Source organism: Loxodonta africana, chromosome 12 (assembly GCF_030014295.1).
Source record: "Loxodonta africana isolate mLoxAfr1 chromosome 12, mLoxAfr1.hap2, whole genome shotgun sequence".
Classification (NCBI taxonomy): Eukaryota; Metazoa; Chordata; class Mammalia; order Proboscidea; family Elephantidae; genus Loxodonta; species Loxodonta africana.
The window spans coordinates 57725516-57747095 of NC_087353.1; the positions used below are offsets into that span (position 1 = coordinate 57725516).

Genomic DNA, 21580 nt, shown 5'->3' on the forward strand with positions numbered 1-21580 from the left:
ACCCACTGTCCAGTCCCTTCTATGTCTGATGAGTTGTCTTCGGGAATGGTTTCTGTCCTGGACCAACAGAAGGTTTGGGGACCATGACCGCCGGGATTCCTCTAGTCTCAGTCAGGCCATTAAGTCTGGTCTTTTTATGAGAATTTGGGGTCTGCATCCCACTGATCTCCTGCTCTCTCAGGGGTTCTCTGTTCTGGTCCCTGAGAGGGCACTCATCGGTTGTGGCCAGGCACCATCAAGTTCTTCTGGTCTCAGGATGATGTAAGTCTCTGGTTCATGTGGCCCTTTCTGTCTCTTGGGCTCATAGTTATCCTGTGAACTTGGTGTTCTTCATTCTCCTTTGATCCAGGTGGGTTGAGACCAATGGATGCATCTTAGATGGCCGCTTGTTAGCATTTAAGACCCCAGATACCACATTTCAAAGTGGGATGCAGAATGTTTTCATGATAGAATTATTTTGCCAATTGACTTAGAAGCCCCTTAAGCCATAGTCCCCAAACCCCCGCCCGTGCTCCGCTGACCTTTGAAGCATTCAGTTTATCCTGGAAACTTCTTTGCTTTTGGTCTACTCCAGTTGAGCTGACCTTCCGTGTTTTTTTTTTTTTTTCCGTGTATTGAGTACTGTCCTTCCCTTCACCTAAAGTAGTTCTTATCTGCTAACTAATCAGTAAATAACTCTCTCCCACCCTTCCTCCCTCCCCCCTCATAACCACAAAAGTATGTGTTCTTCTCAGTTTATACTATTTCTCAAGATCTTATAATAGTGGTCTTATACAATATTTGTCCTTTTGCCTCTGACTAATTTCACTCAGCATAATGCCTTCCAGGTTCCTCCATGTTATGAAATGTTTCACAGATTCCTCACTGTTCTTTATCAATGTGTAGTATTCCATTGTGTGAATATACCACAATTTATTTAACCATTCATCTGTTGATGGACACCTTTGTTGCTTCCAGCTTTTTGCTATTGTAAACAGAGCTGCAATAAACATGGGTGTGCATATATCTGTTTGTGTGAAGGCTCTTAGTTCTCTAGGGTACATTCTGAGGAGTGGGATTTCTGGGTTGTATGGTAGTTCTATTTCTAACTTTTTAAGAAAACGCCAGATAAATTTCCAAAGTGGTTGTACCATTTTACATTCCCACCAGCGGTGTATAAGAGTTCCAATGTCTCCGCAGCCTCTCCAACATTTCTTATTTTGTGTTTTTTGGATTCATGCCAGCCTTGTTGGAGTGAGATGGAATCTCATCCTAGTTTTAATTTGCATTTCTCTAACGGCTAATGATCGAGAGCATTTTCTCATGTATCTGTTAGCTGCCTGAATATCTTCTTTAGTGAAGCGCGTGTCCATATCCTTTGCCCACTTCTTGATTGGGTTGTTTGTCTTTTTGTGGTTGAGTTTTGACAGAATCATATAGATTTTAGAGATCAGGTGCTGGTCGGAGATGTCATAACTTAAAATTCTTTCCCAATCTGTAGGTGGTCTTTTTACTCTTCTGGTGAAGTCTTTAGATGAGCACAGGTGTTTGATTTTTAGGAGCTCCCACTTATCTGGTTTCTCTTCGTCATTTTTGGTTATGTTTTGTATTCTGTTTATGCCTTGTATTAGGGCTCCTAAGGTTGTCCCTATTTTTTCTTCCATGATCTTTATCGTTTTAGTCTTTATGTTTAGGTCTTTGATCCACTTGGAGTTAGTTTTTGTGCATGGTGTGAGGTATGGGTCCTGTTTCATTCTTTTGCAAATGGATATCCAGTTATGCCAGCACCATTTGTTAAAAAGACAATTTTTTCCCCAACTGACACTGGGCCTTTGTCAAATATCAGCTGCTCATATGTGGATGGATTTGTATCTGGGATCTCAATTCTGTTCCATTGGTCTATGTGTCTGTTGTTGTACCAGTACCAGGCTGTTTTGACTACTGTGGCTGTATAATAGGTTCTGAAATCAGGTAGAGTGAGGCCTCCCACTTTCTTCTACTTTTTCAGTGATGCTTTACTTATCCAAGGCTTCTTTCCCTTCCATATGAAGTTGGTGATTTGTCTCTCCATCACATTAAAAAATGTCATTAGAATTTGGATCGGAAGTGCATTGTATGTATAGATGGCTTTTAGTAGAACGGACATTTTTACTATGTTAAGTCTTCCTATTCATGAGCAAGGTACGTTTTTCCACTTAAGTAGGTCCTTTTTAGTTTCTTGTAGTAGTACTTTGTAGTTTTCTTTCTATAGGTCTTTTACATCTTTGGTAAGATTTATTCCTAAGTATTTTATCTTCTTGGGGGCTACTGTGAATGGTATTGATTTGGTGATTTCCTCTTCGATGTTCTTTTTGTTGATGTAGAGGAATCCACGTGATTTTTGTATGTTAATCTTATAACCTGAGACTCTGCCAAACCCTTCTATTAGTTTCAGTAGTTTTCTGGAGGATTCCTTAGGGTTTTCTGTGTATAAGATCATGTCATCTGCAAATAGAGATAATTTTACTTCCTCCTTGCCAATCCGGATGCCGTTTATTTCTTTGTCTAGCCTAATTGCTCTGGCTAGGACCTCCAACAAAATGTTGAATAAGAGCGGTGATAAAGGGCATCCTTGTCTGGTTCCCATTCTCAAGGGAAATGCTTTCAGACCCTCTCCATTTAGAGTGATGTTGGCTGTTGGCTTTGTATAGATGCCCTTTATTATGTTGAGGAATTTTCCTTCAATTCCTATTTTGCTGAGAGTTTTTATCATAAAGGGGTGTTGGACTTTGTCAAATGCCTTTTCTGCATCAATTGATAAGATCATGTGGTTTTTGTCTTTTGTTTTATTTATATGGTGGATTACATTAATGGTTTTTCTAATATTAAACCAGCCTTGCATACCTGGTATAAATCCCACTTGGTTGTGGTGGGTTATTTTTTTGATATGCTGTTGAATTCTATTGGCTAGAATTTTGTTGAGGATTTTTGCATCTATGTTCATGAGGGATATAGGTCTGTAATTTTCTTTTTTTGTGATATCTTTACCTGGTTTTGGTATCAGGGATATGGTGGCTTCATACAATGAGTTAGGCAGTATTCCGTCATTTTCTATGCTTTGAAATACCTTTAGTAGTAGTGGTGTTAACTCTTCTCTGAAAGTTTGGTAGAACTCTGCAGTAAAGCCATCTGGGCCAGGGCTTTTTTTTGTTGGGAGTTTTTTGATTACCGTTTCAATCTCTTTTTTTGTTATGGGTCTATTTAGTTGTTCTACTTCTGATTGTGTTAGTTTAGGTAGGTAGTGTTTTTCTAGGAATTCATCCATTTCTTCTAGGTTTGCAAATTTATTAGTATACAATTTTTTGTAATAATCTGATATGATTCTTTTAATTTCAGTTGGCTCTGTTGTGATGTGGCCCATCTCGTTTCTTATTCGGGTTATTTGTTTCCTTTCCTGTATTTCTTTAGTCAGTCTGGCCAATGGTTTATCAATTTTGTTATTTTTTTCAAAGAACCAGCTTTTGGCTTTGTTACTTCTTTCAATTGTTTTTCTGTTCTCTATTTCATTTACTTCAGCTCTAATTTCTATTATTTGTTTTCTTCTGGTGCCTGGTGGATTCTTTTGTTGCTCACTTTCTATTTGTTCAAGTTGTAGGGACAGTTCTCTGATTTTGGCTCTTTCTTCTTGGTGTATGTGTGCATTTATCGATATAAATTGGCCTCTGAGCACTGCTTTTGCTGTGTCCCAGAGGTTTTGATAGGAAGTACTTTCATTCTCGTTGCATTCTATGAATTTCTTTATTCCCTCCTTACTGTCTTCTGTATCCCAGTCTTTTTTGAGCAGGGTATTGTTCAGTTTCCAAGTATTTGATTTCTTTTCTCTAATTTTTCTCTTATTGATTTCCACTTTTATGGCCTTGTGGTCTGAGAAGATGCTTTGTAATATTTCAATGTTTTGGACTCTGCAAAGGTTTGTTTTATGACCTAATATGTGGTCTATTCTAGAGAATGTTGCATGTGCGCTAGAAAAAAAGTGTACTTTGCAGCAGTTGGGTGCAGTGTTCTGTATAAGTCAATGAGGTCAAGTTGGTTGACTGTAGCAATTAGGTCTTCCGTGTCTCTATTGAGCTTCTTACTGGATGTCCTGTCCTTCTCTGAAAGTGGTGTGTTGAAGTCTCCTACTATAATTGTGGAGGTGTCTATCTCACCTTTCAGTTCTGTTAAAGTTTGTTTTATGTATCTTGCAGCCCTGTCATTGGGTGCAGAAATATTTAATATGGTTATATCTTCCTGGGCAATTGTCCCTTTAATCATTATGTAGTGTCCTTCTTTATCCTTTGTGGTGGATTTAACTTTAAAGTCTATTTTGTCAGAAATTAATATTGCTACTTCTCTTCTTTTTTGCTTATTGTTTGCTTGATATATTTTTTCCATCTTTTGAGTTTTAGTTTGTTTCTCTAAGTCTAAGGTGTGTCTCTTGTAGGCAGCATATAGACAGATCGTGTTTCTTTATCCAGTCTGAGACTTTCTGGCTCTTTATTGGTGCATTTAGTCCATTTACATTCAGCGTAATTATAGATAAGTATATGTTTAGTGCTGTCATTTTGATGCCTTTATATGTGTGTTGTTGACAATTTCATTTTTCCACTTACTTTTTTGTGCTGAGACGTTTTTCTTTGTAAATTGTGTGTTCCTCTTTTTCATAGTATTTGACTTTGTGTTTGCTGAGTTGTTATGTTTTTCCTGATTTTTATTTTGAGTTATGGAGTTGTTATACCTCTTTGTGGTTACCTTAATATTTACCCCTATTTTTTCTAAGCAAAAACCTAACTTGTATTGTCCTATATCACCTTGTATCCCTCTCCATATGGCAGTTCTGTGCCACCTGTATTTAGTCCCTGTTTTTGATTATTGTGAGCTTTTACATATTGACTTCAATGATTCCCTGTTTTAAGTGTTTTTTTCTTTTTAAAATTAATCTTAATTTGTTTTTGTGATTTCCCTATTTGAGCTGATATCAAGATGTTCTGTTCTGTGACCTTGTGTTGTGCTGGTATCTGATATTATTGGTTTTCTGACCAATGTGCTTTAGTATTTCTTGTAGCTTTGGTTTGGTTTTTGCAAATTCTCTAAGCTTGTGTTTATCTGTAAATGTCTTAATTTCGCCTTCATATTTCAGAGAGAGTTTTGCTGGATATATGATCCTTGGCTGGCAGTTTTTCTCCTTCAGTGCTCTATATATGTCATTCCATTCCCTTCTTGCCTGCATGGTTTCTACCGAGTAGTCTGAACTTATTCTTATTGATTCTCCCTTGAAGGAGACCTTTCTTTTCTCCCTGGCTGCTTTTAAAATTTTCTGTTTATCTTTGGTTTTGGCAAGTTTGATGATAATATGTCTTGGTGATTTTCTTTTTTGATCAATCTTAAATGGGGTTCGATGAGCATCTTGGATAGATATCCTTTCGTCTTTCATGATGTCAGGGAAGTTTTCTGCCAACAGATCTTCAACTATTTTCTCTGTGTTTTCTGATATCCCTCCGTTGCGGGACTCCAGTCACACGCAAGTTATTCTTCTTGATAAGAGTCCCACATGATTCTTAACGTTTCTTCATTGTTTTTAATTCTTTTATCTCATTTTTTTTCAGCTATATTGGTGTCAATTCCCTGGTCCTCCACATCTCCCACTCTGCATTCTAATTGCTCAAGTCTGCTCCTCTGACTTCCTATTGAGTTGTCTAATTCTGTAATTTTATTGTTAATCTTTTGGATTTCTGAATGCTGTCTCTCTTTGGATTCTTGCAGCTTATTAATTTTTCCACTATGTTCTTGAATAATCTTTTTGAGTTCTTCAACTGCTTTATCAGTGTGTTCCTTGGCTTTTTCTGTAGATTGCCTTATTTCATTTATGAGGTCATCCCTGATGTCTTGAAGTATTGTGTAAATTAGTTTTTTATATTCTGTATCTGGCAATTCCAGGATTGTATCTTCATTTGGGAAAGATTTTGATTCTTTAGTTTGGGGAGTTGTAGAAGCAATCATGGTCTGCTTCTTTATGTGGTTTGATATCGACTGCTGTCTCCGAGCCATCACTAAGATATTGTAGTGATTTATTCTATATTTGCTCACTGAGTCTTATCTTGTTTTGTTTTCTTTCAATATACGTAGATGGGCTACCAGACTGCGCTGTCTTGATTGTTGTAGCCCTTGAATCACTTACGTCCTATTACCAGCTAGTCTGGGCTGTTACCAGATATATAAGCCTGAGTCCATTCACTATTCTTGAGTAGAATCTGATTTTGGGTCATCAAGTGTGTGGAGCAGACTGTCACCTATCCACCTAGAGAAATAGTGGTGATAGCTGTGTGCACCAGATTCTCGTAGCAGCAGGGGGTTCACACTCTGGGGGGGGGGGCCAGGATGCTGACAGGCTTCCCCCTCTATTCCTAAAGCACTTTGTTGGGTGGGCTCTGCAGCTGTACCTTAGGCCCCCAATGCAGGTACCTCTACAGATTGGTAGGTGTCACCCTCCTTAGACCCTTAAGGCAGGAGGCTAGGTGGTCTAGGGGGAGCTTCAGCCCTCAGTTCCCTGTTGTGGGTCAGTGAGGGCTCTGTTGAATACACAGAGATATCAGACCTGGGAAACCTGTCTTTCCAGTAATCTGCTAAAACAATTACAGTCAGATCCCTATCGCAAATGCCTCTGCATTATAATAGCCACCTTGTTCCCTGTAGGGATGAAAGCCTAAGACTGTGGATCACATATGCTTGGCTGGAGCTGGTTCTGTGTGTTTAGTCCAATTAGGCAAGGATTTTTGGTCCCTGGGTTTTTTGTAGCTGCTTCTCTCAGGCCAGGAGAATGGGTTAGGAAAAGACCAAAAAGAAAGAAAAACCGCAAGCAGTTCACTCTCTGGCTCAGGAAATTCCAATGTTAATGAAGCCACCTGGGAAGGGGAGGGGTGGGTTCAGATAAGTAGGAGAGAGTAGCACCCCGGAATATAGACAAAGTTACTTATCTTGCTTGGGATGACTATTTTATCTGAGATCCCCGAGGGGGGAGCAAGTCGACTGTGTGCGCTGGCTGGGTAGAGATTGCCCCTGAGGGTCAGGCCCACGTCCCGTGCTTGCGCTGTCTCAGAAGCCGCAGTTAGTTCCTCCACTCCCGGTCCAAAGCCCAGCATCAAGGTTCCCTGGCTGGGACGTGGCACTCCCGTCTCCAAAACCAGTCGCTGCCTCCCGGTGACTTCTCCTTCTGTCAGCCGCGTCGCTGCGCTGCCTGTGTGCACTGGCTTGGCTTCCCCCGAGGTCAATTCTGGGGGCTAGGGCTGCGCCCCGTGTTTGTGCCGTCTCAGGATGCCGTGCTCAGCTCCCCTGCACCCAGTCCAAAGCCCGGCGCCAAGGTTTCCTGACTGGGATGCTGGCTCCAGGCTCCGAAAACAGTCGCTGCTTCCCTGTGGTTGTTCGTTCTCAGTCTCTGTCACTCAGGTCAACTCTTTAGATCTGTGTTTGATGGTCAGGGTTTGTAGATTGTCATGTATGTGATCGATTCACTTGTTTTTCCTATTCTTTGTTGCAAGAGGGATCTGAGGTAGCTTCTACCTAGTCAGCCATCTCGGCCCCGCCTTTTGTTACAACTTTAACAGCACTTCACCGTGACTGGTCGAATCCCCAGGTTTTTTCTCCTGGCAGGAGGCCAAGGCACAGGCACACTGACTCCAAATCTACCTGCCATATGACCTTCCTGGGGTGGCAGGAGCGAGCCATCGCCATTTTTTCAGGGCTGTGCGCAGTATTTTTACAGCCATGCACAAAACCCCATTCACTAAAATTATGTGGACTGCGCAAGCATTACAAGACTGAAAATCCTCCCCTCACTGTTCATGCATTTGTATGTCACTGCCTATAAGGGGAGCAAATCTGTCCTGGTTCAGGGAGCTGGCAGCCTTAGGTCACGAGACTCTGCCTGTCTTCCAATTTGCAAACTGTGAATAAACCTTTCTGCTCTTCCAACCCTGTGTCTGGCTGACTTCAATTTGCTAGTCTGCTTGACAAGAACCTATTAGTTGACGGCTTCATCACGAGCTTTGAAAACGCCCCTACCCTTTAAGTTGGTGGTTCCAGTAGCAGGAACTGCACCTCAGGAGGGGGTCAGAGCCACAGAGTCTCACGGCCAGGCTCTCCCTGCCACCCATGGAACAGCCAGATTGTGAATAACCTCTATGCTCCACAGGAGAGAAGAGGGTAAAAGAAACAGATGGCCCTCGTACCCATGTTCCCTGACAATCCTTAGTGAGAGAAAGTGCTTGTGCTGAAAGAAAAACAATTCTCAACTTGGAAAAATGACCACGCACATTGAGTGTGCCTGCACAAACTACACGTGCTACCCTGCACACTCAGTGCTCACAGCCAGGACCAACGCTGCACACATGCCTGCACTCTAGACTTTGGGACCTGTACTGATCACATGATATGCACACTAGAATTTTGCAAAACTGGGATTCTATGGGTCAGGACGCTTCCCACAGCATTACATAAAATTATGAGCAATTTTATTAGGGGTATTTTTTATTTTCTTCTTAATAACTGTCCTTTCTTTAAAAAAGTTAAACTGCCATGTAGTTCCTTAATAATCCAGGGTAGGGAACAATGATGTTTAAAATTCATCCAGCTTTTCCTCTTCCGCTCCCCCATCCCAAACAAGTCAGTCCTTCAGCCCTGGGTGGACCAGGGCAAGGTGAGCACCCGTGTAAGTGGACGTTTATATAAACCCCACAGACGATATCATACTCAATGGAGAGAGTGCACTCTTTCCCCCCAAATCAGGAACAAGACAAGGACGGCCACGCTCACCACTGCTATACAGTGTTGTACTGGACATTCTAGCCAAGCCATCAGGCAAAAAAAAAAGAAATAAAAGGCATCCAAATTAGGAAGGAAGACGTAAAAGTACCTGTATCTGCAGACAACATGACCCTATATACAGAAAATTCAAAAAAAATCCACAAGAAATCCCCTAGAGCTAATAAATAGATTCAGCCAAGTGGCAGGGTACAAGATCAACAAACAAAAATCAATTGCGTTTCTAAACATCAGCAATGAGCAATCTGAAAAGGAAATGAAGAAAACAATCCCATTTACAATAGCACCTATGAGAGTAAAATACCTAGAAATAAATTTAGCCAGGGAGGTGAACGTCTTGTACACTGAAAACTATAAAACACTGCTGAAAGAAATTAACCTAACACAACTACTGCCATCGAGTTGATTCCGACTCATAGTGACCCGACGGAACAGGGTAGAACTGCCCCATGGGGTTTTCAAGGCTGTAATCTTTACAGAAGCAGACTGCCACATCTTTCTCCCATGGAGTGGCTGGTGGGTTCAAACTGCAAACCTTCCCATTAGCAGCTAAGCTCTTAACCACAGGGCCTAAATAAACGACCACCCCCTTCCCCCCATCTCTCACTGTGTCATACTGTGGTGTCTTGTGTGCTGCTATGATGCTGGAAGCTATGCCGCAAGTACTTCAAATACCAGCAGGGTCACCCATGGTGGACAGGTTTAGCAGAGCTTCCAGACTAAGACAGACTAGGAAGAAAGGCTTGGCCTTCTACTTCCAAAAATTAACAATGAAAACCCTATGAATTACAAGAGAATACTGTCCGATACAAGTGCTAGAAGACGAGCCTCCAATAGTGGAAGTCACTTAAAATACACAGTGGCTCCAACAATGGACTCCAGCACACCAACAATTGTGAAGGTGGCTCAGGACCAGGCAACGTCTTATTCTGTTGTACATCCGGTTGCCATGAGTCAGAGCCAACACAATAGCAACTAACAAAAAATAAATAAATGGAAGGACATCCTATGTTCATGGATTGGAAGACTTTAATTGCTATGATACCAATAAAAGCAATGCGTGACTCTGGACTGGTCCTTTTACTGTAAAAAAACATTAGAGGGACAGGTAAGGCACTTGTATGGGGTGTGAGGATTAGGTGGTGGTAGTAGCGTCTCAGTGTTAATTTCCCAACTTTGGCGGCTGTGCTGTAGCGACGAGAATGCCCTTGCTTGTTGGAAATACCCTAACACACCGGGTAAGATGGGGCACTGGGTTAACAACTCACTCTCAGAGGGCTCAGGAAGAATGTCCTTTGTATGGTACACCCCACTTTTCTGTTGTGTAGGAACTCTGCTCAGCAGGTAGCTGTCCTCCGCCACATCTGCAGACAAGCTGCTGCCCCAAGTAACGAGAGGAGAGACTTACTTTGTTCCTACCCCAGCATGAGCACCTCACCACCCTCGGGGCGGAGTGAGTGAATGAAAGAACACTGGCTCAAACCAGTGATCTCATCTGGTGCTCCGTTCAAGCAGGTGCAATCCATCCAATGGAGGAGATCTGGGTGCGGAACTCTCTGCAAGCTACCATGTGAGGCTCCGGGACGGCACCTCAGCATGGCATGCTGTATTTTATGGGCAGCTCCACTTTGTTTACCCCACACGCTAAGTCTAGAACCTGCCCCATTTAGGCTGCCCACCTCCTACACCCTAAAAGGTACACAACGGTTACCAGTGAGTTAGCATCACAGGTGGTTTTTGTGTCCTTCACTTAGCCGTTACTTTATTAGGGGGAAAAAAGCTAGTAGTTAAAATTTTTAGTAAGACTAGTGTGCCTAGAATTGGAGTTGGGGGTCGGAGATGTAGACAGACCACCCAAGCTGTCGCCACAGCAGGAAGTGCCGCCCCACCAGGGGCCATTGGCGCCTGTCCAAGGCATGGCTGGGGGTGGCCTGACCCAGTCTGGCCCTGGAGCCTTCCCCATTTCTAGACTCCAGCCACAGAAGTGACCCGCAGTTCCCAGATTGTTCTGGTCATGGATTAAGTTGCTCAAGGACTTTATGTGCCTCAGGGACCCAGGCCTGGGCCCCATCAGCTCCTGGTGGCCCTGCCTCCTCAGGGGTCCGGGCCTCCTGAGGCACAACCTAACCCAGCACTCTGCCAGGGCCTTGATGAGGAGAGGGGCCTTCCCCTCACTTACCTGATGAGTGCACTCTCCTGGAGGAGCTCTCGGCTGAGGTTCAGGGGGATGTCCTCGCTGTCCACCACACCTAGTGAGACAAGGAGTGTCACATGCCCTGGGCCCGGCCTACAACCACCCTACCAGCTCCTCCCATTCTGACTGGCCCTTCACCCTGTCAGCCAGGCTGTCAAAGCAGACCAGGTGTGGGTGTGAGCGAAGCAGGAAGGACAAGCAGGGAAGAGGGTCTTAGATATCTCCTGAGGTTTCACTACGGCCTGCTTGCATTCTAGTCTGTGCAGACAGCCTGGTACGTGAAGACGATACACGGGAATCAGGAAAGCTATAGGGCTGCATGGCTTTGCCAGGGAGCAGTCTCTCAGGTTTCAGGATCAGTTTGATACTCTGAAAATGACTGCCTGGGTTCTGAGGGTTTTTTCTGTTTTGTTTTATGACAGCCTAGATTTTATGTTAAAAATCACAAATACATCATGGATATTTTGCCCCTTTGTCTGCTAACATGAGACAAAGGTTTAAATGCAAAATCCTTTAATAAAGTACAAAAAAAAAAAAAAAATCCTAAACCAGTTCCCTGACCCAACTTGTTAGAATTATCTGAGACCAAGATTGGCAAGGTACTGTAAGGCCATAGTCAGTAGGCCCATTAGCTGGCCCCCAGCAAAGCGTCCACCCGTACCTCGGACGAAGCGTAGCCACTTCGGCAGGATGTCAGCAGCCTTGGTCTGAATGAGGACTTTGCGGCTGTAGAGGGCGATGCTAGAGCCTAGCTCCTGGCTCACGTCAAACATGGACGGCTTCTGTGGGCAAGGAGAGGCCGGTCAGATGTGGGGCGGAGGTCACCTCAACCACAGGACTACAGAAGGCCAGCCATCCCAGCTGGCCTGAGGCTGCCAGGGCCATGTGACACACTCAGAGGGAGGGAACAGTGCGGCCCTGACCAGCCCTCCTCCCTCCCTGCCCACATCTGCTCTGAGCTGGGAGGACATCCTGCTTGACCCCACACGACAGCCCCACATGGCCTTGATAGGCTTCTCTGAGCAGCTGCCACCCTTCCCAACCCAGCCACCCAGCTCCATGGAGGAGAAACAGTGAAGCTGAGCATGTCCTCCTGCCCTGAGGCACAACCTCCCCGTATGTCAAGGGTCAGGAGACTACAGCCCACAAGCCAAATTCACTGTGAGCTAAAAACAATTTTTACAATTTTAAATGTTGAGGAAAAAAAAATTCAAAAGGGTAGTATTTCATGACACGTAAAAATTATGAAATTCAATTACCTGTGTCTATAAAGTTTATTGCAGCATAACCCCACACTGACTCATTTGTGTGTTGTCTACTGCAACTGTATAGCCTCAAAGCTGAAAATATGTACTCTCCAGCCCTTTACAGAAATCCCCCCGACCCCAGATCAGTGTGGCAAAAAACTTGCATGCAATCACCTGGAGTCTTGTCAGAATTTAGACTCTGGCTTAAGAGGGCTGGCGAGGTCTGAGAGAGGAGAAGCCACTGCAGGGACCACAGTTTGAGTAGTGAGGATCTGAGTAGCTCTTTCCAAAGTGGAAAATGGTTAAGTGTAGGACATTAGAAGAGTTGCAGACAAATAGTCGGGAAAGTGTGGTACCACCCTGAGTGGACCTCCTGATCGCAGGACTCATCAGAGCCTCTGATGTGCGAAGTCTAAAGGGAAGGACAAGCAGTGACATGCAGAGCATCCTGGCGCCTCTGCTCGCCCATGGCACCCTTTCCAGAGCGCCTCAGAGGACAGGGCTCCTGCCCTGGGAGGCCCTCATACCACCCCAAGCCAGCATTCCACTCACTAAAGCTCCGGAGCCCAGGCGTGACATCACTTAAACATGCCCTCACATGGCTTGTGACCACATACGGTTAGAAAACTGTGGTCTCCCATCTAGCAGCATGTTTTCTCTAGGATACCTGTGCCCTGAACGGACACTTCTCAGGAGACTGCCTTCTCCCTGGGCCCCACCCCCCATGTGCCTCACTGTCTTCCCAGGCCCCGAACCCCCACCATCTCCCTGGGCATCTGGGCCCCATTCACCGCGTGCCTCACTGTCTCCCCGGCCCTGCCCCCGCCACATGCATCATTGTCTCCCTGTAGTTCCCCCATCCCGAACATGTCTCATTGTCTCCCTGGCCCAACCCCTCACATGCCTCACAGACTCCCTGGGCATCTGGGCCCTGCCCACAATGCTTCACTCTCCCTGAGGTCTGGCCCTACCCCTCACAGGCCTCACTGGCTGCCTAGGTGTCTCACCATCTCTGGCACGTAGAAGATACTGCGGATGTTGAGGGGTGCATCGGTCCTATAGTGCAGCGTGTAGCGGGGCCTGTCATAGGCCTTGGTGACATAGCGGTAGAACTCCTCATGCTGCGACTCACCCACGTCCTTGGTGTCCATTGTCCATATGGCCTGTGGTCGAGACCCATGGGGACACAAGCTCAAATGCTGCCTCCAACAGCCACATGTGCGAAAAGGTGCTGACATCTACAATCCTGACAACGGCATCGACTGGCGCCTGGCAGTGACTCAGATCCCAGCAATGTGTTCAGGCCAAGTGCCCTCATGCCTGCAGCTGCCCGCTCTAGCTCTGTACCACCCCATCCCCTTCATGTGGGATTTCTTGGAATGAAGGGCCTGGGAAGGTAGAGAAAAGATGCACAGAAGGCTCTTGGGTACAGCACCCCATCCCAGCACAGGTATCACGATCCAAGCCATGTCTGCCTAGCGTTTGGCTAGGGTACAGGAGATGGTGACCCTGCCTATACCCACAGATCTTGTCCCTCCACAAGGAGCACCTCCATCCTTGATTCTGGAAGAAGCCCCTCCCACCTCTGCCCCCTTCTCCATGGGCACCGGGCTCCCCTCTCACCTCTGCCCCCTCCTCCACGGGCACCAGGCCCCCCTCTCACCTCTGCCCCCTGCTGGGTGCAGGCCCTCCGGCTGCCCGGGGCTCACCTGTAGGGTGTTCATGCGCCTTCCGTTGAGGTACACGGGAAAGCTGATGAAGTTACTGTACTTTGTTATCACATCTGGAAGAGATAAACAAATGCAGCAAATGACAATTTGGAGACAAATGTCTTTGAGGTCGGCTCCAGAGGCGAATATCGCATGCCGGGAACGCCCCTGCACAGCTCCAGGACAAGGACACAGCCAGCGGTGGCCCTGCACAGGCACAGAGGCCAAGGCACCGCAGGGAGCCGTGCCTGCCCTGCCCATCTCCCGGGGATGGAATCAAACAAGAGCCCACTACATCCCTGAGGCCTCACCTGAGTCGGTCACAGTGTCTCCAATCAGCCCCCCGCAAGACACGGAGAGAAAACGCCCCCCAGGGAGCCACCTCCCTAGCTGTCAGTGGGCCTAGGCTGGCAGGACATGTCCATCTGTGCCACCACGGAAGGCAGGGGTGGGGGGCCCAGCAAAACTTTACAACACAGGTAGGTCCATAAATGCATAAAAGCTATAACCACCGGTTCACAACAACAAAGTTCTACTGAAAGAAGAAGGAACACCTGGCCCTTTGCTGATGAGACTTACCTTCTCATCCACTGGGAAGAGCCAGTAGGAATTCTGTCCTGGACCAACCTAATAGCCAAACACACGGAGCCCAGGCCCTACCGCCCTGCACTGCTCAGGCTGCCCCGCTCTGCCCTCAGTGTCCCCCGCTCGCGGCCTTCGGGAGCAGAATCCAATACGAGCCGCTCACCCACCCAGAGCTGACCTGGCAAGGTTCCCTCTCACCTTGAACCCGGGACTCAACAGCAAACTCTTTGCAATCTGACTTGAGGTGGATGATTATCTTGGTTCCAGGTCTGACTCCAGAAGCCTCGGCAATTTCAAACACTCCAGAGCTAAGATGGAGAAAAGGAAGGCCAGCTCACACATTGCTGCACACAAACCCTCGAGCAGCAGGCCTAGTCGCTCTTCTTGGGATTTCCAAAGGCAGACCCCACACCCGCACACAAAAAGGGAAACAGGAAGTGCCTCCACTTCTGGCCCAGCAGAGCCCCTCAAGCCACCAGACCTACTATGGACAGTGACCGCCTCCACATGGGGACAGATGGCCACCGCCTGCTCACCGGGAGAACCTCTAGGGCTCGGTGTTGAGGTTAAACAGGCCAGGAGCGTCAGAGGAATGTTGGGGCCACACACCTCCGGAAGCGCCCAGGAAGGGAAAGGGCAGACACCAGGGGGCCAGGAAGAGGACAGGGCAGATGCCAGAGGCATTTAACTCTAGGCTTTTTTTAATTTCTGGCAGAGGCTGGGTACCTCCTGAGAACAGAAAGACCACTTCAGAAGTTCAAGAGAGCATACTCATGTCATGGATTGAATTATATCCCCACAAAAATGTATGTACCCATTTGGCTGGGCCCTGATTCCGAGTATTGTGTGGCTGTCCTCCATTTTGTGATTGTAATTTTATGTTAAAGAGGATTAGGGTGGGATTATAATACCCTTACTAATCACATCCCTGATCCAATATAAAGGGAGTTTCCCTGGGGTGTGGCCTCTACTATCTCTTACCTTACAAGAGATAAAAGGGAACAAGCAGAGAGTTGGGAACCTCATACCACCAAGAAAGCAGTGCCAGGAGCAGGGCATGTCCTTTGGACCCAGGGTCCCTGCACAGAGAAGCTCCTTGTCTGGGGGAAAGATTGATGAAAAGACCGACAGAGAAAGAAAGCCTTCCCCTGGAGCTGGCACCCTGAATTTGGACTTTTAGCTTACTTTATTGTGCAAAAATAAACTTCTCTTCATTAAAACCATTCACTTGTGGTATTTCTGTTATAGCAGTACGAGATGACTAAGACACCCATATAGGGCCCCATGGATACCAATTTACCAGGGCTTTGAACTGGTTCTTCCCAGTTCAGTCACGGTAACACAGCAAAATCGGAACAGATCTGGAATTTATAAAATGTGGGTATATCAGAACAATAATGAGAATGGGAAAAATTACAGGTCAAAGCCCTGGAACAGGAGGTTCAGAAGAAGCATAGTGAGCCCCTTCAAGGGCCTGATGCAGGAGATTGGATTATTGCCAGGACTGTGGAGAGGAACACATATTCAAAGCAGTGTGGTCAGCTGCCATCTTTGACATCTTTGAGCAGGCCACAGCTGGTTCCAACTCTGCTAGTCAAGAGATTTGGTTGCTATGCAATGCACACAATGCCCTTGTTTTCTAAGAGGGAGATTAAGCAGGGCATTGACCTGTAGTTTTTCCCATTTTGGTTACTGTTCCGGTATACCCACATTTTACAAATTCAGGTCCCTTCCGGTGTCACTCTGTCAGCCATGACCGAACCAGGAAGAACTGGTTTAAAGCCCTGGCAATTTGCTTTGGGCACAGCTATTGTAGAGTGACATGGAAGAGCTAGCTAAGTTTCCACTCAGAGGGGATAAGCTGCGCTCTGGCCAGCCCTGTCATCGTGGGCCGTGCTGCTGGACCACAGTGGCAGACAGGAGGCCACATCAGGGAAGGTGTATTTCAGAAGTAAATTTTGTGGGCCTATAGGAATAAATGCTTGAATTTGGCTTAGGTACCGTTCTCCTCAAATTCGGTCTGGAGATTTTTGGGGAACCTCCACCTGATCGATGTGTAATAAATGTCTCAAGTGGATATTAGAGAACAAAACAAATTCTGAGAGAAAACTCCCCAGGTGTGTGTGGAGAGAGGCTGGAGGAAGACAACGATGTCTACCCCTCCTCCCTGAGATAGCAGTGAGGGTGTGCTCAGGGAAGGGTTGGTGGAAGATGATTTCTGTTCCCCGTGAGAGTGGTGAGGGTGGCCAGGGGGTCAGATAACAACTCGTGGTTGAGAGGAACCAGAGTGAGCTCATACAGAGCAGAGTTTGGAGGAGGCCAGCTCCAGGACATGGGAACACCAGGAGGGGCCAATGGCAAAGCCACATAGTTAAACCCAGGAGTGCACCCTGGGGTGGCCTGATATTCGTGGGCATAATTACTGGGACCAGCCAGGTGGCCCCACACAAGCACACGGACTGTGTGGGGGGATGTCAAGAGCAGACGCTGACATCTCTAGAGTGCAGACTGTTCTGCACCTGCAAAGGAAGGCCCAGTGCCCCCCAGATTACGCGGCGCTGTTCCAGCTGAATCCCCCACTTGGCTGCGAGTGCCCACAGGGACATGGTGTGGGCCACTATGCTCATTCACTCACCCATCCGAAAACCACTGGTAGCCTGGGCTCCCTGGGGCTGCCAACCGAGAAAACACCTCGACCCTGTCGGCCACCATGAAGGCGGAGTAGAAGCCCACACCGAACTGGCCGATGATCTTGCTGCTGGCCTCAGGCTGGTTCTGCAGCGTGTCCAGGAAGGCCTGAAGTGACAGAGGCCGGTCAGGAGGCGTCCTTCCCAGGGAATCCTAACTCTCTGTAAGAGCTAGCACCTCCCAGGCAAATATCCCACTGTAAAGAGCCTGTCAGAGAGGTCACGTGACTTGCCCAAGGCCACCCAGCTGGGCAGCAGGGGAGCAGTGTGGGTTTGGTTCACAATGCCGCAGCTCTGCCTGATCAACTGCAAGTAAAGCAGGTGCAGGCCTGGGTCACACGTGCCGGGGGTGGGAAAGCAAAGGGGCAGCAGCCTCTGGGCTGGCGTGGACACGTAGCACTCAGTGGGAGGGAGCACAGCAGGGCGGGGTCGAAGCAGCAGAGGAGTGCTGTGTGGGGCCATGCAGACCCATGCGGACCCCCTGCCCTATCACCGCATGCCCCTGCAGGGTCCACCGTGATACTCTAACAGCACCTAGGTCCACGGCAGGACTCATGAGAGCCCTAGAACAGCCCCTTTGGGAAAGCTGGCTGTGCTCACAGTCCCCCTCATGGGAAGAAGACATCCCCCTCCTGGGAAGAAGACACTGAGGTAGATGAAGGGGGACGGGGAGCAGCCTCCTGAGGCTGAGCTAGCAGAGGCAGAACCCTGTACTGGAGCTCCTACTGAGCAAAGGGCAGCCACCGTCCCCGTCCTGGCCAGCCTCCTCCCTGCTGCCTGGGCCCTTCTCCTTCCCCTCCTCTGTCCTCTCCATCATTCCACCCTCCGAGATCACCCCACTGAGCTAGAGAAAGAAGGGTACAGAGGGGCGAGGGTTGACACTGAATCGCAAGCTGGGTCAGGGCCAGAAGTAAGGGGAGATGGCTAGCTCCACTCTGCCTGGTGTTCCAGCCAGGAGAGAAGGATGAAAGCAAGGGCTGCTTGGGGATAATGCATTTGAACACCACCCAGAGAACACACCTTATCTGGGGCACTGAGTGGGGAGCAACTAGGGCTCCCCCAAGGAAAGGGGGATACCTGGGAATGAGCACAGGCAAAAGAAAGTAAAAGGAACAAGAAAACAAGGAGGAAGAAGGGCCCTGATGGAGCCCAGGCTGAAGATTCCTGAGGTAAGGCTGTCCTCCCTTCCACAAAAACATTCCAGGGCCTTTGTTCTAAGAATCTGAATCCTATAGATATAGTGTAAGAAGTAACACAAAAGATTAAACAGATGTGGCATGTCCAAAGAATCTCATAGCAACATTACTGATAATATGAAAAGCTGGAAATTACTTAAATGGCCAGTGACACACAGGTGAGGGAACTCCACACAGCCAGAGTTGATGACTGAAAATGGGAACTGAGTATCATAGAGAAGCACGAAAATTAAACATCAGCCACCGGCGTGTACAATAACAGCTGCAGCACCTACTGCATGCCCCTAGGTTAGGTGCTTGGTATGAACTGTGTCCCCAAAAATGTGTGTTGAAATCCTAACCCCTGTGCCTGTCAACATGGAACCCGTGGTTAAGTGCTCAGCTGCTAACTAAAAGGTCAGCAGTTTGAACCCATCAGCCGCTCCATGGGAGAAAGATGTGGCAGTCTGCTTCTGTAAAGACTGCAGCCTAGGAAACCATATGGGAGCAGCTGTACTAGGTCCTATAGGGTCATTATGGGTTGGAATCGACTTGACAGCAACGGATTTTGGTTTGGTGCCTGTCAATGTGACCCTGCTTGGAAATAGGGGTCTTCTTTGTTGTATTAATGAGGTCATACCAGAGTAAAGTGGGTCCTAAACCTCATCACTTCTGAGTTATAAAAAGAGCAGAATGGACACAGAGACACACATGGGGGAAGACAGACACCACGTCAAGACCCACCTAATAGCAAAAGAATGCCAAGGAACTCCTGGGACTATTGACAAGGGAGGACCTCCCCTAGAACCAGTGCCCTGATTCAGCCATCTCGCCTCCAAAACTAAGACCATAAATCCCTGTTATTTAAAGCCACCCACTGTGGTACTTCTGTTACAGCAGCAGTAGGTGACTAAGACAGTGCTTTACTCGTCTTCTTTATTTATTCCTCATAATCCTAAGAGACAGGTACCATTACTCCACATGCTAGATGAGAAGGCCCAGGCTTTCTCCACTACAACCAGGTGCCTCTCTACAGTATAAAATACACATGTACTTACATAAATATCAGTAGCAGTCACAGACAAATGTAGACATAGTTCTGTTAAAGAGTCATACCATGTTCATGGACTGGAAGACTCAACAGAGTAAAGATGTCAATTCTCCCCAAATTAATATATAGGGTTAATGCAATTCTTACCAAAATCTTGGCAGGTGTTTTTTTCTTTTTAAATATATATAGGTAAGATTATTCCAATATTTATATGGAAAAGCAAAGAGCTAGAATACCTAAAACAATAGTGAAATAAAAAATAAAGTGAGAAAAAATACAGAGGAATCACTCCACCTGTTTTCAAGATTTACTATGTAGGTACAGACTCAAGGTTGTGTCATGTTGGTGAGGGAAAGACACACACATATCAATGGAGCAAAACAAGAGAACCCAGAAATAGCCCTGCACACACATGGCCAACTGGCTTTTGACAAAGGTGCAAAAACTGTCTTTTTAATAAACAGTGCAGAAGACACTGGACATCCACAGGCAAAGACGTGACCCTTGGCCTAAACCTCACACCTTACATGAAAACAAACTCAAAATGGACCATAGATTTAAATGCAAAACGTAAAACTATAAAGCTTTGAGAAGAAAACACGGGAGAAAATCTTCAGGAACTAGGACTTACTGACGAAAGAGAGTCATTAATATAATTCATTGTAGACTTTTAAAAGATGATCAGTTAACCAAGCGTTGGTCTCCTTTACTGTCTGTACCCAGGATGTCTTGGAGAACTAAGCAGCTGGGGCCTCAGACAGCTGAAAATGTGCTCTCTGGCCCGGCTCCAGGTCTGCTCCAGCTTTCTTGTGTCCATCCCTCTTCTCCTTAGAAACCTACCCTATTTTTTTCAGAGGGCAGGAAGAGAGAAGACTTCTAAATTTGTCTTCTCCATGATGTCTCCTAGATTCTAAGCTTCGTGCAAAGACAGTATATGCTCTATTGTAGTATCATAAGGCACTTAACCATTACAATCCAACATGACCAAAGCTCCCAGGATTAAAGATTAAGTGAAGCATACACGCTCACTGCTGTGGCCAGGCTGTCCCAGAGAACTTTCTGCGACGATGGATGTGTTCTCTATCTGTGCTGTCCAATATGGTAGCATCAACTACATGAGCACTTGAAATGTGGCTAGTGCACCTGAGGAGCTACATTTTAAAAGTTAATTTTAATTAATTTAAATTTACACAGCCACATGTGGCTAGTGGCTATCCTTGCTGGAAACACAGCAAAAACTTAAAGAGGAAAAAAAAGAATTAACCGTGGTTAAGTAGTTTTCAAAGGCAGGTATTCCTGTAAATCACTTTGGACCAACAACTAGGCTACCTTAAAGCAGTTGACATAAAGTGCCATTTTAGGTATCACTCAAACCAACAGGAAAGCATTTTGTCACCAAGACGTGTGAAGGTAGCCAAGGGCCACCAGCCTCTGTCTTGGGCTCGCGCAGACACGCTGGCGAGGAGGACATGTCAATCACCACATGTGTCTCCCACCACGGCTCTGAAGCCACACTCCTCATGACTGTTTGCCTCCACAAGGTGGTTCTGACAAGAACCATCCAAGTACAGACACGGCCCAGTGCTGTCTGGGGGAGAAAGGCCCTCCTTGCCCTAAGCCTGCACAGCTTACAGAAGTGCTAAGAGAGGTATCGGAAGACCTGCATCACGAGGCAGGAAGCCATGCCAGGACTTGGGCTGATAGGCTTTGAGACGAGGGTCCACTGACATCTTGCTATGGGCAAAGTGCTTATTTCAGTCTCGTTGTCTACACAATGGGAGTATTAACAGAGTCTACTGCAGAGGTCACTGCAACAATAAAATTAAATCACACCACAGAACATTCCCACAACACCGACAGGCAGTAGGCACCTGGTCACTTGTTCCTGGCTTTCACATCTAGCACCTCAGGACTCCCGCCCCACGAGTGGCAGCAACTACACATCAACCAAACAGGAAGAGGCAGTGGGGGCAGCCGGTGCTCACCTTTGACCCCGATCTGGCGATTGTTCCCAGGTTGGACACCAGCTCTTCTTGTGTCATCCCGATGCCAGTGTCCTGAGGAGAGAGAGACTCTAAGTGCCAAACCATGGGCCAGTAAGCCCCCTCTACACACTCA

At 46.8% G+C, this 21580-nt stretch overlaps 1 protein-coding gene across 4 annotated transcripts in view; it reads right to left on the reverse strand.

The window, feature by feature from the left end:
* The window catches only part of TRAP1 (TNF receptor associated protein 1), an 83087-nt gene that overhangs the window by 20908 nt on the left and 40599 nt on the right, over positions 1 to 21580 (reverse strand). For all 4 annotated transcript variants that reach the window (XM_064295491.1, XM_064295488.1, XM_064295489.1 and 1 more), the window contains exons 5-11: positions 21448 to 21519; positions 17185 to 17345; positions 14748 to 14857; positions 13965 to 14038; positions 13263 to 13418; positions 11670 to 11790; positions 10994 to 11063 (exon numbers count right to left, since the gene is read on the reverse strand). In XM_064295491.1, coding sequence (XP_064151561.1) covers positions 10994 to 11063; positions 11670 to 11790; positions 13263 to 13418; positions 13965 to 14038; positions 14748 to 14857; positions 17185 to 17345; positions 21448 to 21519 — 764 coding nt within the window. The remainder of the gene's footprint in view (positions 1 to 10993; positions 11064 to 11669; positions 11791 to 13262; positions 13419 to 13964; positions 14039 to 14747; positions 14858 to 17184; positions 17346 to 21447; positions 21520 to 21580) is intronic.